The following is a 17,217-nucleotide window of genomic DNA, read 5'->3' as shown; positions in this document are numbered from 1 at the left end:
CACCCTCACACACACCCACTCACAGAATCACTGGTTTTCATCGAACCCCTGCAGTGCAGGGCTGATGTCTCTAAAGAACCTTGGAAAGTAGTTCATCTATAACATGAGAAAAATCATTTCTGTCGAAAAATAGCTACCACTTTGGTGGGGGGACTATCTCAAACCTTTAGTGTGCATCATCTCACTTATTCCTCACAGTAAACTTTCTGTAACTACTATCATCCCCGCTCCCAAGTGGGAAAACCGAGGCTCGGAGATACTGGGCAGCGCGCCTCAAGTCTGGAGCCTAGAAGTGGAATCCAAGCAGAACCAACGCTGGGGCTCCAGATCATTTCCATCACCCCGAGCTCTTGGTGCCCCTGCGCCATGCTGTCTCTCCTCAGTCTAAGCCTGCTGCCTTCTCCCTGGTCCAGACAGTCAAGTTCAGGGTTCTGTCCCCAAGCCCACTCTTCCTCAAGCTCACCTTCCCCGATTCCTTCAGCTGCTCCTCTCCCTGTGTTTCCTCTCCAGCCCAGGGGATAGAACGAGGCCCCCCCTAAACTATGAATACTCGGGGTCTTGCATTAACAAGAAATTAACTAAGGGTGATGGTGGAGGAGAGAGCTCTGCCTTTCAAGTGGTCACTTGAATGGGCTTGTGGCCTCAGCCACCAGCAGTTATTCCCACATCCCCAGAACAAGGCTTCTTAGTCACGAATGAGCTCCAGAGGGCCATAGACCTGAAATGACGTATGGCATATTGTGTGGTGCAAACCTGTGACTCCCTGAGCTGAAGGTCCTTCACCTCCCTCCAGTTCTCAAAGGGGCCAGTAATCCAAAAGAGGTGAAAACCACTGCCTTCTGGGGCTCCCCAGTCCTGGGACCAGGGGCCTCCCAGGGCTGCCCAAACTCATCACACCCCAGGCAGAACAACCCCTCACTTCTCACCCTGTCAGAGCTCAACTTCCAGCCCCTTCCTCAGGGAGGACTGCAACCTACTCATGAACCAGAACCATTTCTTCTGAGACCCAAATCAGGTAGGTCCTGCGATCCAGTAGAGAATGTAGGGACAGCACCTGGAGAAAGAGTCATCTTGGGTTGAGTTTGGATATTACAGTATTGCAGTCCCAGGAGCTCCTTGATGCTGTTGCAGGAGAACGGGGCAGGGCATGAAATCCAGCTGCTGAGAGTCATCTCGGTCACACTGCAGCAGTGGCACTTCTTCCCTAGTTCCTGAGGTCTGGGCCAGCCATCTTCATGAGGCTCAGAGTCTCTTCCCTCAACTGGAAACATCTGAGTGCTCCTCAAACACAGAGGAGTCTCACCTGCTTGAGGTCCTCCTTGCCGCAGATGACCCATCCTCCTCCCGTCCCAACCCATCCTCCTCCCGTCCCAAGAACCTTGTGGCAGGTGCCATGAGACATACCCAGAGATCAGAACCGAGACCCTGATCCACTGTCCACCAGCCCTCCCTTTCCTCCTCTCTCCAGGGGTGGCCACATACACCGACAAGTTGTTCAAGTTCCGCAATAACCGGTGGGAAGACATTCTGAGTGATGAGGTCAACGTGGCCCGTGGGGTGGCCAGCCTCTTTGCCGGACGTTCTGTGGCCTGTGTGGACAGAAAGGTGAGTGCAGGGGTGCATGGGGGACCTGGGGAGAAGCCATGTGAGAGCCAGGAGAGGAGCCACTGTGTAGACATCCCCTGACAGAGTGGCAGCTCCCACGGTGTCTTGGATAGATTGGGTGCTAAATACCAACAACTAAGACTTGCAGAATGCATTGTTTTGTACCTTTCACATCCTGTCTCCCATGCAGCCCTCCCAGAAACCAGTGAGGAAGCCAGCCAAGGGATCATTGTGTCCTCAGGACACTTGTGGGGATGGAAGCCTACCTAGCTTGGAGCAGTGACTTGCATGGGAGCCCAAAGCAGTTGAGTGGTGTGGCTAGGACATGAATCCACCTCTTCTAGCTGTAAATCCTGCCTGCATTCATTCACTCAACGAACATTTACTAAGTGCCTCCTGTGTGCCAGGCACTGAGCTGTGGGGCCCTTCGTAAATATTTACGGAGTAAATGAAGGCCCAATGGAGGGGTTCCTAGGTAGGTGAGGGGAGGGTTGCCTCAATATACAAGTACTTTAGTTCATCAATAGCTCCTCCAACGTTTTCATGCCCTGTAAGTGCACCCTACACAGAGGTGCCCCACCCAAACTGGACAGGGAGGAAAGATGGAGTGGGAAGGGGCATGAGCCGCTGCAGCCATCTGCCCAAGGAGGGGGCAGCCGCCCACCCAGGCTTGGGTCCCAGCAGGCCTCGCGAGAGCCAGCAGCTTGCTGCAAAGGTGATTTATCCCTCCTGTCACCTGCTCCCCTGCCGCCCACCTCCTTGGCTTTGTAAACAGTCATCACTAAATCAGGGGCCCAGCTGCTGCCCGGCTGCCACAGGAGAGTCTATGGCCCCCATTCTGGGGGTGGGGGCAAGAGGCTTGGCTCACTTTGGAATTGAGATGGCACTGAGGGGATTGGGGATTCAGTGTGAATCTTTACAGCAGGGGCCTCCAGGCCTTGGGAGAAGGCAGGTGCCAGGTATAAATATTTATTTCTTAACAAGCTGGTGCTGGGAAGAGAAGCCAAGCTGGGCTGTGAAGCCACATTTAGCCTGACCTGAATCTGTGCCACCTGGACTCCTGCCTGGAGGGAGGGGATGGGGAGGCAGCTCTGTGAACAGCCCCAGAGTGTGGGGTGGAGCTGGGGGGTGCCAGACTTGGTCACGGTTAGGGGCCTCTTCCCAGCCTCCTCCTGGTTTCCCATCTCACCCGTTCAGGACCAAGGCTTTTGACACTCAGCTAACGTGGGCAACTTCTCAGAGAACTGGAGGGAGAGGCATGCAGGTTAATCACAAAGAGATGCACTCTGTCCTAACAAGGTCATCTGCACACCCACGCATTTAACCACAGGACAAAGGCACTATGTGAAATGCAAAAAAAAAAAAAAAAAAAAAAAAAATGGCCTGGCATGGCAGCACAGGAGGCAGGAGTCCAGAAGCTTGCTCACACCCTGCTCAGCCCCTGACTTCAGTCTCCCAGGCCTCAGAGAACTAGAAAGAAGCCCTACAGTCAATCTGCCAGCAGAGGAGGGTTGCTCTCTGAGTCCAGCCACCGCCTCGGCCATCCCTGGGGCCTGAGGACTGCCAGGGGAGGAATGGAGAGAGGCCAAGGGCAGCCTGGAAGTTGAGAGAGGGTAATGCAGCACGGTGCAGGAAAACACAAGAGCAAGGACAACAGTAACAGCCAACACCTCTTACACTAGGGACATGCCATGCCTTGTGCTGCACGCTTTACCTCCCTCGTCCTACTGAGTCATCATAAGACACCAACAAGGTAGATGCCATCACTATCCCATTTGACAGATATGGAAACTCGGGCTTTGAGAAATTAGGCAACTTGACCTTGATCACACATGAAGCAACAGGCAAAGCCAGGAATTGAACCTTGCCTGCCTGAAAATGAAGATGCCTTTTAACCCTCAGCCGCCCTGCCCCTGGGTGAAATGATAGCAGACACAAGTTTCTAACTTTATTACAGCACTCACCCTAGTCATCCTTCCTTAGCCCCATAGCTCCTACCTGGGGCAGGCCTTTTAATCTAGCTACCTGGTCAGTGGTTCTCAGTGTAGCCTCTGGGCCAGCGGCAGCAGCATTGCTAGAAATGCATATTCTCAGGCCCTGCCCCACTCCACCCTCCAGACAGACTGAATCAGAAACTCCAGGGGTGGGGCCAGCAATCTGGGGTTCAGCTAGCCCTTCAGGTGACTCTGATGCATGCTCAAGTATGAGACCTTTTGCTCCATAAATGCCTCAGCCCCGCCCCCACTCCGCCACATGCTGTTCTCTCCCCTTCCACCCCTCACTCGTTCTCTGCTCCAAACCCAGAACATCCGCTTGTCCTTTCTCGCCAGCTACCTCATCACTCACCCACCTTTCTGGATCCAGCTCAAAACTGATCTCTTACAAGAACGTCCTCTGATCAATAATGATTACGCCTCATGTTTATATAGCATTTTTATCTTTTCAAAGACTTTTCACATACGTTGTCTCATTTAATCTTCTCAACAACCCTGCCAGGAAGCAGGGGGAATATGATCCCCATTTAACATCTGAGGAGATGCAGCCTGGAGGCAGCCAGGGATTTACCCAAGGACAACGAGCAGTTAGAGGCAGGCCCTAGACTAGGACCCGGGCTAATGGCCCTGGATCAGGGTTCTCAAAGTGTGGTTCTCAGACCAGCAGTGTCAGCATCATCTGGGAACTTGTTAGAAATGCAGATTCTCATGGCTCACCCCAGACCTGTTGGTCAGAAACTCAGGGGATGGGGCCAGATGTTAAAAAAAAAAAAATCTGTGTTTTAACGAGCCCCCCAGGTGATTCTGATGTAGGCTAAAGTGTGGGAACCACTGCATTGGCCCCAAAGCTGCAGAAACATCTTCCTTCCCTTGGAATCATCTCACCCTCCCAGAATTACCGTGGTCAAGTTCACATGTGATTTTCTGCAGTCTTCTACAACCGTAACACATCTGTGTTTGTCAGTTTATCCCCCTGATAAATCAAAGTAAGGAACTAGGCATAACTGAATTTTGTAAATATCCTAATTTCTGGCAGAGTGAATTTCAGTCCACTGAACTTATTGCTCATTTGTTGATGAGACTGCTGCCAGCTGGTAGGGTTGGGAACGGTTTGTGATGGTGCACTTTCCTCTTTGGCCCCTTCATTCACTCTTCATCCAGTCATTCTGCACAGCCTTGGATGGCTGAGAACTTCTCAAAGTTCTCCCCTAATCAAGAAACCTTGTTAGGCCAGGTGTGGTGGCTCAAACCCTTAACCAGCACTTTGGGCATCCAAATCAGGAGGGTAGATTGAGACACCAGGAGTTCAAGACCAGCCTCAACAACATAGGGAGACTCTGTCTCTACAACAAACAAACAAAAAAAAAAAATTAGCTGGGTGTGGTGGTGCATACCCACAGTCCCAGCTACTTGTGAGGCTGGAGTGGGAGGATCGCTTGAGCCTAGTCGAGGCTGCAGCGAGCCTGAGTGACAAAGGGAGACCCTGTCAAAAAAAAAAAAAAAATAGGCTGTACTGTAAAGCAGTGCATCTCAAACTCAGTTTTGCACAGGAATCACATGGCAGTCTTGCTACAATGCAGATTCTGATTCAGCAGGTCTTACAGGGGGCGGAGGGGTTTGCTGAGGGTCTACACTTCAAACATGATCCCAGAGGTCACCAGTGCCACTGGTGTAGGGACCACTTTGAGTAGCAAGATTTGTAAAGCACAGATTTCTAGGTAGCAGCATAAAGACTCAGATAACCAAAAGAGAAGGAGCAGAGCAATCTGTAGGGAACAAATTTACCACCTTCTCCAGCTTCACCCCTTGACACTCTCTGCCTTGCATTTTATATTCCAGCAACATTGAACTAACTGCTGTAGTTTCTCTACATACATCCTTCTCTTTCTCATCTCTACTTGGAAGGTTCTTTTCCCTCCAATTCACCTGACTGAGACTCCTTTAAGGAAAGCTTTTCGGAACTTCCCATGGTTAGGTGCCCTTCCCCTGGGTTAGGAGCTCCTCTTCTGGGCACCCAGGAAATCCTGTCCATGCTCTCTGCCATATGCTTGTATCATTGTTGATATATCTGTGTCACCCAGGAGACTCTAACAGGAAACTCTAAGCTCCCTCCTTGGCCTCACCCACCAGTTAGACAGACTCGTGTGGCTCTTCATCAGCTTCCTCAAAGAAAATGATCCCTTCAAAGATTGGCCAAGCACGGTGGTTTACGCCTGTAATTCCAGCACTTTGGGAGGCCCAGGGGGGTGGTTCACTTGAGGTCAGGAGTTCAAGACCAGCCTCACCAATATGGTGAAACCCCATCTCTACTAAAAAATACAAAAATTAACCAGGAGTGGTGGTGCACGCCTGTAATCCCAGCTACTTGGGAGGCTGAAGCAGGACAATCGCTTGAACCTGGGAGGTGGAGGCCGCAGTGAGCCGAGATCACACCACTGCACTCCAGCTGGGGCAACAGAGCGAGACCCAAACAAACAAACAAAAAAAAACACACACACACCAAAAAACCCACAAAGATATAAAGTTGCTGACCAGTTCGGTGGAACAAGAATTGTGCTCATGGTGCCAATGGATGAGAAATTGAAGCAAGGAAAGGGAACCACCAGTCTTGTTGCCGTGAGCTCAACAGTTTCTCTTAGGTCCTTTTAGGTTTATGGCTTGTCTTTCAAACTAGACTATAAGCAACCTACAGTCAGAGATTTTTGTCTTAAGTACATTTATAACACAGCACTTGGCACATCGTTGGAGCTTAAGAAATATTTACTGTCTAATTAATTGGAGGGAAGTGATGAAAAGGATGAGAGAAAAGCCAGAAAACTGATTTAGAAAGTGTGTGGATCTCTTGGGAAGAAGTCATCCATTGAAGAAATAGCACCATTATAACAACAGGCAGAAGAGAAGAGTCTTTCATCAGCGGTGTTTTGGGCTAGTGAAGAGAATGACTCTTGCTCAGAGGAGCTGGTGCCCAAGGCTGCTCCTGGATGCAAAGGGAAAAGCGAATCTTTGAGACAGTGTTATAAAGACGGAAGTGATAGAATCTTTCTTCCTGGTAATACGGGGGAAATAAGGGAATGGAAGAGGAAAGTAGGACCCCTGCAAATCTGTGCCTCTTGGGCTACCAAAACAGGGGAATGAAGAAGCGCGGGGTGGGAACAGGGGGAGGGAGATGGCTCAGGAATTTGCTTGTCATCTTGGCTGGAGTGAGCTTGAATGGGAGAGAGAGAGACTGAGAATAATGGGAATTGGTAGATCAATCAATCAGCAAATATTTATTGAGCAGCTACCCCGGCTGGCAGCTGGAGAGAGCTCAGCTGGAGGGAGGCACATTAGAAAATTGTCTATAAAAAGGTGGTTGTGGGGGAGAGGGAGGGATGTGTTCTTCTGGAACAGGATGGAAGGAGAAGCAGCCTGCTTTGTTGTACGACTCCCGGGAGTGTCATTCACATGGCAGCCTTTGTGAAAAGCCCCTCTGGAAGTGCGCCATGCACGGCCTGCAAGGCCATTCACAACAGACCCGGGGAGAAGAACCCAACCCTGTGAAAGAGCTACGGTCCTACCTGGGGTGGGGCGGGGGCGGTTTCTGGGATGAGCCAAGGTGGGCCTGCTCACCGCTTCCTTCCCTTCTTCCTCAGGGCTCTGGACGCTACTCTATCTACATTGCCAATTACGCCTACGGTAATGTGGGCCCTGATGCCCTCATTGAAATGGACCCTGAGGCCAGTGACCTCTCCCAGGGCATTCTGGCTCTCAGAGATGTGGCTGCTGAGGCTGGGGTCAGCAAATATACAGGTACGCAGAGTGACGTGGGAGGCGGTGTGCTGGAGGGGCTGGGGCTGGGGTCCAGGGCCCTGCAAGGCTGAGTCTAATTCATCAGAGACCACAAGGAAAGGGTGGCCTTATGTCCCTGGGGAGGGGAAATAAAGGCTCTATGCCATCCTGCCACCCACAGAAGGCCTCTCTCTCCCACACTGCCTCTCCAAGCGTTGGTGAGATGTCTGGCAGGTATGAGTTTCAGGGCACCCAAGAGGGGACATCTGGCTTGCTGGAAAATGGATGTGAGAACCACATCATCACAACATCGTTCTCTCCCTGGAACATCTTGCCCCACTCCCTCTGGTAACCTCAGTGATGGGTGAGCAGGTTCTGTAGGAGAAAACTGACAAATCACAAAAGCCAAGATTTAAAGCATTCTTTATTGCCAAATCGCAGATGAAATTATTTACTTACACATAAGCAACCAGGAATTGAGTGCTAAATCCCTAGGCTTCAGCTGGGTCCCGTCTCGGATAACTGAGCTCAAAGAATTGTGTTCTTGTTCCAAAACCTCTCCAGCACTTTTTTTTGAAGGCACGCTCCCCCCTCATCTTTCTGGATGGGGGACCTATTGTCACAGTCTCTGACAGGGAGATCTTTCTAGGCAAGGCTGTTTTTCTAATTCCAGCACGGCTGCTGACTAAACTCTGATAATCTGCCAATAGACTGCTGATGGCAGAGCAATCCAGTTCCTGTTTTGGGTGCCAAAAATCAGGAAGCCAGAGCTGTACACAACAACTTGTCATGTGAACTTAAGCCACACTCACACCTGACCTGTACTTGGGACAGAGAGATCCTCTTGTTGGTCAGCCTTCCCGACATATCCATCCCAAAGTGTGCAGCAGAGGCTTCCAAAGTGGCAGCCTTCCTCAGTCTGAATCCTGGGGCTGGAAGGATGGTTGAGGGGTCCTTTGGGGCACCCCCCTGCCTCCAGACACCTGGGTGGTGGCATCATCTCAAAGTCCTGCCCAGAAAGGGTTGTCGCTGCCTCTCCTGAGTTTACGATGCCTTTCTCTAACCACCTTTCACCCTGGTGAAAGGGGGAGATTAATGTTGACCTGTCTGACAAAGTTTCTGGGAACAAATGACTAGACAATAAAATAGTTAGCACAGCTCAAGCCCCATCTAAGTGCCTGAGAGCTCCGCGCGTGAAGGTACCATGGAAAGGCTGTGTCAGTAATAAACCATGTTTCCCCCGGAAAAGAAATAAACATGCAGGCGCTTCAGCCTAGATTTGTACAGTCAATTTTTCTGAATAGTTCCCAGTTCTGTGCACTGGGCTGGCTTGGCAATTAAGTGCCTTGATCTTGCAAGGGAAGGGGGTGCACTGGGGGAATGAAGCACTTGAAAATGACAAGGTGGAAGGGAGGTAAAGACTGGGAGAGCAGGCTAGATGCAGAATAAAAGAATTTGGAGGTTGCGGCTGAGTTTCAGCACGAAGGGGGCATTGTTCACGCTGACTGGGCTGGCACAGAACCGAGGAGGGGGAAGGAGGAGACCCAGAGGGGGCAGCTGAGGAGCACAGTGGGGATGGAAGCACCAGCCAACTGTGCCGGCTGGGCTAGAAGGACAGGCGGTTCAAGGAAGAAGCAGCAGCTTCGGTGCGGAGGGAGGCTGGGGCAGCTGGCGTGCCCAGAGGACACGTTCGAGCAGCTCTGCAGACTTCCAAAAGCCATTTGGCTGACAAGAACCTATTTGGCCCACCATGTTACTATTCTGTCGGCCCGCCTTCTCCAGCCCACCCTTTCCCTGCCCGCCAAGCCCCCCAACACTACCCTGCAGCCCCCCCTTGTCACTCAGCTAATGACACATGGACATCTGGCTGGAAAACCAGCCCAGAGTTCCCCCCACCCCCGAGCCCCAGGAATGGACCCCAAATGTAAGGGCCGCCATGCTGAGCCCGGCCTGATGGCTGAGGCTCTGGGCGCATGGCCAGCACTGAGCACCACTCCAGTGCCAGGGGTCCAGAGAAGCTGGGAGGGAAGCAGGCGGAAGGGGCAGGTCACGTCCAGATGTGCACTCAGGGAGCTGGGAGGTCCCTGGAGCCAATACACACAGCACCTGCCTGCTAGACAGCTGTACGACCTGGGAGAACCTCCCATTTTACAAAGAACAGAGCGAGATCCAGGGAGAAGGGACTCGCCCAAGGTCACACAGGAGGTTTGTAGAGAGCTGGCACTTAGAGCCCATCTCCTCCTGATGCCTAAACTGCCACAGCCCGCTGACCTTTCCGATGACCTCCAGCTTGAGAATCCTGCCATCCTGCAAGACGGAAGGGGCTGTGAGGGGAGGCCCACACCCACTGGGAAGACAGCCTCAGGCTGGCACCCGGACTTGAGGCAGCCCAACCCAGGTGGTTGTGGCTGAAGCAGCTGCCTGGCTGAGTGTTCAGGCAGCGGGGGAGGTCCAGCCACCCCGGGGCGGGCCGGGCAAAGGTGCTACCCAGGCACCGGCCCTCGGCCCTGCGGGAGGGGGAGGGGAGGCCTCCTCTCTAGACATTATCCATTCCCGTGGCTGCAGCTGCTCTGCTGGGTCACAGTGCCATCTAGTGGCCAGTGTGCCGGCTCTCGGGGGACTCGAGGGCCCCGGGAGGGTGGCCGAGCGAAAGATTGGGAAAGAGACTGGGGCAGCAGGAAGACCACTCTCCCATCCCCTGGTCCCCAACTTCCCCAGCTGCTTGAGGCCTCTTGAAGCCAGGACAGTGCCGGTAGCTGCCCTGCCTGGGAATCCTGGAAATTGGGTTCTGGCCATGGCCAAGGCCCTGGCATGGAACCAGATGGAACCAGATGGAACCAGAGGAGGGAAAGGTGGGAGGCAAAGGTCCTGCACTGCCTCTACGGTCCAGGCCCCAGTGACCTTGGGCATGCCCCTCAGCTTCTCTGAGGGCATTGAGCTAGCAGGTGAGGGGACGGGGTTTGGAGCCAGGCCACAGGTGCAGGTTCAGCCTACCCTGTGCATTACAGCCTAGGCAGTAGTGGGCACACTATTCTCCCAGCCTCAATTTTCTCGCCTTCAAAATGGGACTGTTGTGAGAAAGAAAGGAGGTGCACATGGGACATGGCTGGCACATGGCTTGGCACACGGATGGTGCCTACGGAGTATAGCAAATACCAATACCTCCTGCTCTGAGGCTCTGCCAGAGCGATGCCAGGGCCCTCTGCTGGGCATCTCCTGGGTACAGGGAGCACTGTGCAAGGCACAGGGGGGTGCACAAGAGAAGCAGGCCCAGCCCCTGCCTGGGAAACATTCTCTGTGTGTCCCCCCAAACCTCCAGTCCTGGGCATGGCCAGTGGGATCTTCATCCCCATCCCCCCTGGAGTTCATCTCTCTGCTCTCCTTCCCGCCTGCCTGGCCTCCCGCAGGCCTTGCCTCCTCCCCAGGAACTCTGCATTTTGGCCTCACCCTTTGAGGCAGCATCTGTCCAGGCTGCAAGGTGGTGATTAAAGAAGCCTTAAAAGAAATTCAGAAAGAAAATGAAGGTGGATTTATGATGTCGGGTGGGGAGTTTTGCTGTTGGCTGGGAGCGGTGTGGAACAAAGCGGAGGGCAGACCTGATTTATAGGAAGTCATTATTGAAGGAGACGGAGATGCCTAAAGCCCAGCTGAGGCCTTCTGGCAGATCCTCACCAGCGAGCTCAACCAGGGGCCACAGAGTGGGGGCCAAGGGGCCTCCTAGCTTCCCAGGCGGGCGCTGGCCTTTCATCGGGAGTGAAGCCGGATCTGACAGCCAAGGACCAGGCAGGGCTGGAGTGACAGGCTCCCAAGCCAGGGCCCGGGACCCCCAGGGAGTGCAGCATGGGCCTGCTAGGGGTACTCAAAGCCCAGGACACACAGAGACCATTTTCCAGGGGTGTCAGATGCATTTGATGAGTATCAGGGGGAACATTATGCTTCTTTTAAAACAAACACAGATATGTTACAGAATTGAAATGTAATTTTTGTGTGCATTTTCCTCAGCTAACACAGGAGATTTTAAAGAAATGTCAAGCCTGTGGCTAGCCACTCCAGGTTATACCCCCGGGCTACACCCCCAGGCTTTGCCACTGCAAATCCCTCCTCTGTCGAGAGGAAACAAATGATGGGGCCTGTCCTGCTGCCCCACCCCTTGCCTTAACATTCTGCAGACACAGGGCAGGAAGGATGAGGGTGGGTGTGTCCTTGTCTAATGCCCACCACACAGAATAGTCAAGTCCTGCCCAGCTTCTGAAGGCTCCCAGAAGGCTTGGGAGTGGCAACACCAGCACCTACATAGTTACCTTGTCTTATAATTTTTCAGGAAATTTAGGATGAGAGACCCTGTTACCATCCCGTACTTGATCCTCACACCCCATTCTGCAGCATGTGCACACACACACACACACACACGCACACACTCTGCCCATTCCTGCACCACGTTTCCAGCATCTCTGCCCTACTCATTTACAATATCTTGGATGCTCTTGGCAGCCTGCGAATCATGGCATCCACCAGAAACATGTTTCTGTTAAGGTTCTATTCAGCAGATGGCCAAGTTCCCTGGCTGAGGGGGCTCACCTCAGAGTCTCCGCTGATGCAGAGGGTGCAGGGCTAGATGGGCACAGGGATCGGCCCCCAACACGCTTATCCTGTGTCCACCCTGGAGGATTCATTCATTGCAAAGTAAGCTAGTAGCAGTCTTACAGATCTTCTCAATTCCCACCCACTTTACAGGAAGGAAACTGAGGACTAGAGAGCATGCTTCCCGTGATCCTGCAGGAGGGGAGGCGCAGAGGCCAGGCAGGAACCAAGAGGCTTTACCTTAGCACCGTGAATCCGTGTGCTGCCTCATCCCTGGGTCCTCAGACCCACAGCTTGGAGAAGTTCAGCGGCATGCACACACCCCCTCCTCACCACCTTTCCCTGTCTCACTCCCCAGTCCCTGAGGGCTGGCCCAGATGCAGTCTGAGAGATGGATTGCCTGCACCTGACTTGTACTTTGGTCTGCATTGCCAGCGTGCCAGGGCTCAGAGGTAGAAGGATGGTTCTTGAGGACAACCAAGGCTGCCCTATCAGGGTTGGGCTCAATGAACAGATCATCAGAGTGCCAGAATGTGGCTGGAGGAAATGGAGACCTCAAAGGGGCATTTTTCCCTCTAACCCCACCCCCTACCCAGCCTGGCGGGCAGAGTGAGCAGAAGCCTTCAGCAGGGATGGGCAGGGAGGAGCACTCACACCCCAACAGCCGAACAAGGAGGCCTTTGAAGCTTGAAAGTGCTGGGAAAAATAAAGGGATATTATTCACCCAGCAGGTGGTAAATAGTCCCAGCTAATGACTATGTGGCACCTGACATTTTCCAAGGCACCTTCCAAAGACCAGCTCACTTAATATTTATGACAACCCCGAGAAGGAGCCATTATTATTACCACTCTTATGTTCTAGCTGAGAAAACAGAAGCCCAGGAAGGTTCAGTAATGAGCCCAAGGTCACACAGCTCAAATTTGGACTTTCTGACCCCCGGTCCTGTAGTGTCTCCCACCACCAGTGCTGCCTCTCCAGCCCCAAGAGAATGCGCTGGCCTCAAATTATAAAAGAATTAATTGATGCAAGGTGGAGTTAATTCCCTGTTAGAACATCATTCTCCAAAGCTAAATAAAGATGTTCCTAACAGCCCCCTGGGTGACCGAATTTGGTGTGTGCTAAACCTTAAGAGATGGAGGAGAGGGAGGGTGTGACAAAGGAGAGAGGAGAGGAGAGGAAAGTCCTGGTAGAAGACATTTACTGAATAATTGGCCTTTGACATTGGCCTGGTAGGGTGTAGGCATGGCAGCCTACATAATGATGGGTGGATTCTATTGGTTTGAAGATTTGCTTGTCGACCTGGGAGTCATCTCCCTGTGGCATCAGTGAGGGGTGCAGGTACCTGGCTGCCCCACCTCAGCCCCCAGTTGGGCCTCCATCGTTAAAGCTGCTGGGACTGGCGCCCAGGAGGCCAGCTTCCTGACTGTCGACTCACCTGCTCCCCAACTATGCAGCCAACTTGCCGAAAAGGAGGTGTGGGTAACATCTCTGTTATGGTCCGGTTGCCATGGCAATAAATTGTGGCTAATTAGTAGTGTGGTTACCATGGCAATTTTCTAGTAATTACAGGTTACAAATGGTACAAGGCTTCAACCCAACCCAATTAGTTAATTAGAAAGATTTAGAAATTTGTCCAAAAGGGAAATAACCTGCTTTGTAGAAAATGAAGGGAATGTGTCACAGCTTGGGAGCCAGAGGCAGAGAGGAAATTGGAGGATGTGGAAGCGGAGGAAGAAGGATGAAGCTGTGTGGAGGCAAGTCCCTGAGTCCCACCTGGAATTTCCAGGGGCCCGGGCAGGGCCAAGGGATTCTCACAGAAGCTGGTAAGACCAGGGCAGGGACAGCTGCCAGCAACCACTTAGTGGCACCTCTTTTAATGGACAGAGGTGGTGCCCAGGTTGTGAACCCACATCCTTTCCTGCTAGCTTTAGGACAGGCCTCTGGCAGCCACCCATGCCACTCCATAGCTCCCATCATGAAGAGTGCATGCTGTGTCTTGGAGAACATTCCAGAGGAGCAATGTGAATTCAGTGGCTTCATTTTCATGTGGCTTGGGCTCTCTTTGGCAGCTAATGAGATTATCTGGGAGGAATCTGGGAGGCATCCAGCCCAGAATGTGTTAACTATGAGCGCAATAACAGTGGCAGTGCCATCGCCCCACCCCATCTCCCTGGCCCCAAATGCCAGCTCTGATGGGCAGGCTCCATTTGCATAGGCGAAAAAGGCCCCATGATTTCCCCTGGGGGCATCTCTCAGAGGATGGGAGGCACCTAGAGACCAAGAGAACCCCTGTCTCAAATAAGCATGGTCACTTTGGGGAAACCGTTGCCCCATCCAGAGGCGGGTGGGGGTGAGGGAGGCCTGGCCTTTCTTTACATAGGTCTGCTTGAGCTTTATTTTTTTAAAAATCAAGTTCTTCTGGAGTGCTCTGATAACTCTTTTTATTATAGTAAACAACCTTTTAGAGCAGTATTTTCAAACTTTAATGCGCACATAAACCACCCAGGGGTCTTGTTAGAATGCAGGTTCTGATTCCATTGGGGGCCTGAGATTCTGCAATTCTAGCAAGCTCCCAGGTGACACTCCTGCAACTGCTTCTCAGACCTGGCTCTGAGCAGCAAGCTGCTGCAGCGTCCACAGAGCCCTTCATACAGCTCATCGTACAACATGAGGTTTTGAAATAATGTAGACACTGTGGAATGGCCAAATCGAGCTAATCAACATATGCATTACCTCACATACTTTTTTAATGTGGTGGCAACCCTTAAAATCTACTCTCTTAGCAAGTTCAAGTATATAGTGCATTCTTATTAACTAAAGTCACCATGTTGTACAATGGATCCCTTGAACTTATTCCTCCCGTTAAGCTGAAATGTTGTATCCTTTGACCAACATTTCCCCAACACCCCTACCCCTAGCCCCTAGTAAACACTATTCTACTCTCTGCTTCTATGAGTTCAACTTTTTTAGATTCCACGTATAAGTGAGATCATGTGGTATTTTCTTCTCTGTGCCTGGCTTATTTCGCTTAGCATAATGTCCTCCAGGTTCATCCACGTTGTCACAAATGACAGGATTTTCTCCTTTAAAGCTGAGTAATACTATTACGTATATATATCACGTTTTCTTTTTCATTCATCCATTGATGGACACTTCATATCTTCATTCCGTATCTTGGCTATTGTGAATAATGCTGCAGTGAACCTCGGAGTGCAGATATCTCTTCAACACACTGATTTCATTTCCTTAGGATATATATACCCAGTAGTGGGATTGCTGGATCATATGGTAGTTCTATTTTTAATTTTTAAGGAGTCTTATACTGTTTTTTATAATGTCTGTACTCATTTACATTCCCACCAACAGTATACAAGGGTACCCTTTTCTCTACACCCTTGCCAACACATGTCATCTTTCATCTTTTTGATAATGGTCATTCTGACAGGTGTATCTTACCTCATTTGGTCCTCTCAAAACCCCAAAGTAGAAAAGGCAGGTCGGACTCTCCCCCATTTTACAAATGAGGAAACTGAGGCTCAAGGGTAACGTAAATTTCGCAGGGCCACAGAGCTTGTTAGAAGCCAGGCTGGGGCTAGAATCCATGTCTTGATCCTGGTCAAGCCATTTTCTGAACAGTATTTCCAGTGTTTGGGGGCGTGGCTCAGGGAAGGCTTTCTCAGGGCAGATTTGTGTTCCTGGGAGCTGCAGGTGGGGCCTGGCAAGCAGAGAGCCTTCATTTGAAACCCACTGGGTGGGGGTGGTTTGTTCAGGACGTATTAAGGTTAGACTTCTTGACATGGATAGCTCAAATTTGATCTTAGAGACTTCAAAGCCCAATGTGGAGCTGGCTTGATTTCTTTCCTTTTTAAAAAACATATATACTTTATTGGATTTCTTCCTTTCAAACTACAGAAGCAGTTCTTGTTGCAACAAGTCAAACACTACAAAGACATTCAAAGAAAAAAGGCCAACTATCGTTTCTCTTTCCCTCCCCAAATCCTACCCCATCAAGGAAGGTAGCCAGTGTTCACAGCTTGGGGTGTGGCCTTTCCCGCTTTTCTCCAAACTGAATAAGCCTGCACAAACATGTGTATCCAGAACTAGTGTGTATTTTCGTATTTTAAAAAATAAAAGCAAGATCACACAATACCATTACTTGGTGAACTGCTGATTCTTTCAACCATATATCACAGGCACTCCTCCAAGTCAATCCATATGGATCTATGCAGTCTTTTTACTGCAGAATGGTTTGTCATATGGATGCTCAGTAATCCATTCAACTTCACTATCAATGGACGTAATTGTTTAACGTCAAACAAGGCAAAGTAAGCATCCTCGTACCTACAGCTGGGACCTGTTCCTACAGGTTCTTAAAGCTAGGACATACCCAGTGGTCTGGACCAGCGTACGTATGACTCAAAGCGGGAGTCAGGAGGCTGTCGGGGGATCTGTGACTTGACTAAAATGGCATGCTTAGAGCTGGGTTTAGGATTATTGTGGGTTTAGGATTTAAGATGATTGTTCAGCCACTTCTCTTAGAAGGGGAAGGCAGGCGCTGACCTCTGTGTGGGGTCCCCATGTCCTGTCGAGCTCCTTCCTTCCCTCTTCATCAGTGTTGTCACCTTCCACGCAGGTTCATGGAGACCGTGAGCCCAGATTTAGGCTCAGGAAAGCACGGGAAGGAGAATTCCCTCCGGGATCCTCTGAGGAGCCTCCGGTGCAGTTCCCCCTAGGCCTCAGAGGCAGCCTTGTCCTCCAGGTGGGCCTGGGGCTTTGCTTCTGCCGCTCACTGTGGGTTAATGTCTTTTCCTAGGGGGCCGAGGCGTCAGCGTGGGCCCCATCCTCAGCAGCAGTGCCTCAGATATCTTCTGCGACAACGAGAATGGGCCTAACTTCCTTTTCCACAACCGGGGCGATGGCACCTTTGTGGACGCTGCGGCCAGTGCGGGTAAGTGGAGGCAGCCATGCCCTGTGTGCCCTGACCCCTCACCCCAGAACCACAGAGGACTCCAGACTTCCCTGCCCCCTCCAGCATGTTCTCTTCTGGCTGCAGGGAGAGCAGGACAAGTCATCGTCTGCACCACACAAGAGAAACGCTGCTTGTCACTTCCTATTCTCTAGCTCCCATGGCTCCAGCCACAGGGAGTGTTTGCTGCTGGGGAAAGGGGTCTGAAACTTCTGCCCATTGTCCTGCCCAATATCTGAGATTGCCCACGACCCTCCAAGTCCCGCTTGTGTCTCTCAGCATCAACCTATCCTCCAAGCTGC

The 17,217-nt window shown here is 51.5% G+C and overlaps 1 protein-coding gene across 1 annotated transcript in view; it reads left to right on the top strand.

Annotated features, from left to right (window-relative positions):
- Positions 1 to 17,217, top strand: part of CRTAC1 (cartilage acidic protein 1) — a 192,426-nt gene that overhangs the window by 133,370 nt on the left and 41,839 nt on the right. Inside the window, 3 exon segments of the mRNA XM_012000646.1 lie at positions 1,469 to 1,605; positions 7,232 to 7,388; positions 16,763 to 16,897. Coding sequence (XP_011856036.1) covers positions 1,469 to 1,605; positions 7,232 to 7,388; positions 16,763 to 16,897 — 429 coding nt within the window.

The sequence above is a fragment of the Mandrillus leucophaeus genome, unplaced genomic scaffold (genome assembly GCF_000951045.1).
Source record: "Mandrillus leucophaeus isolate KB7577 unplaced genomic scaffold, Mleu.le_1.0 Scaffold117, whole genome shotgun sequence".
Taxonomy (NCBI): domain Eukaryota; kingdom Metazoa; phylum Chordata; class Mammalia; order Primates; family Cercopithecidae; genus Mandrillus; species Mandrillus leucophaeus.
The sequence above is the reverse complement of the archived record's forward strand: the minus strand, read 5'-3'. Positions and strand labels throughout refer to the sequence as shown.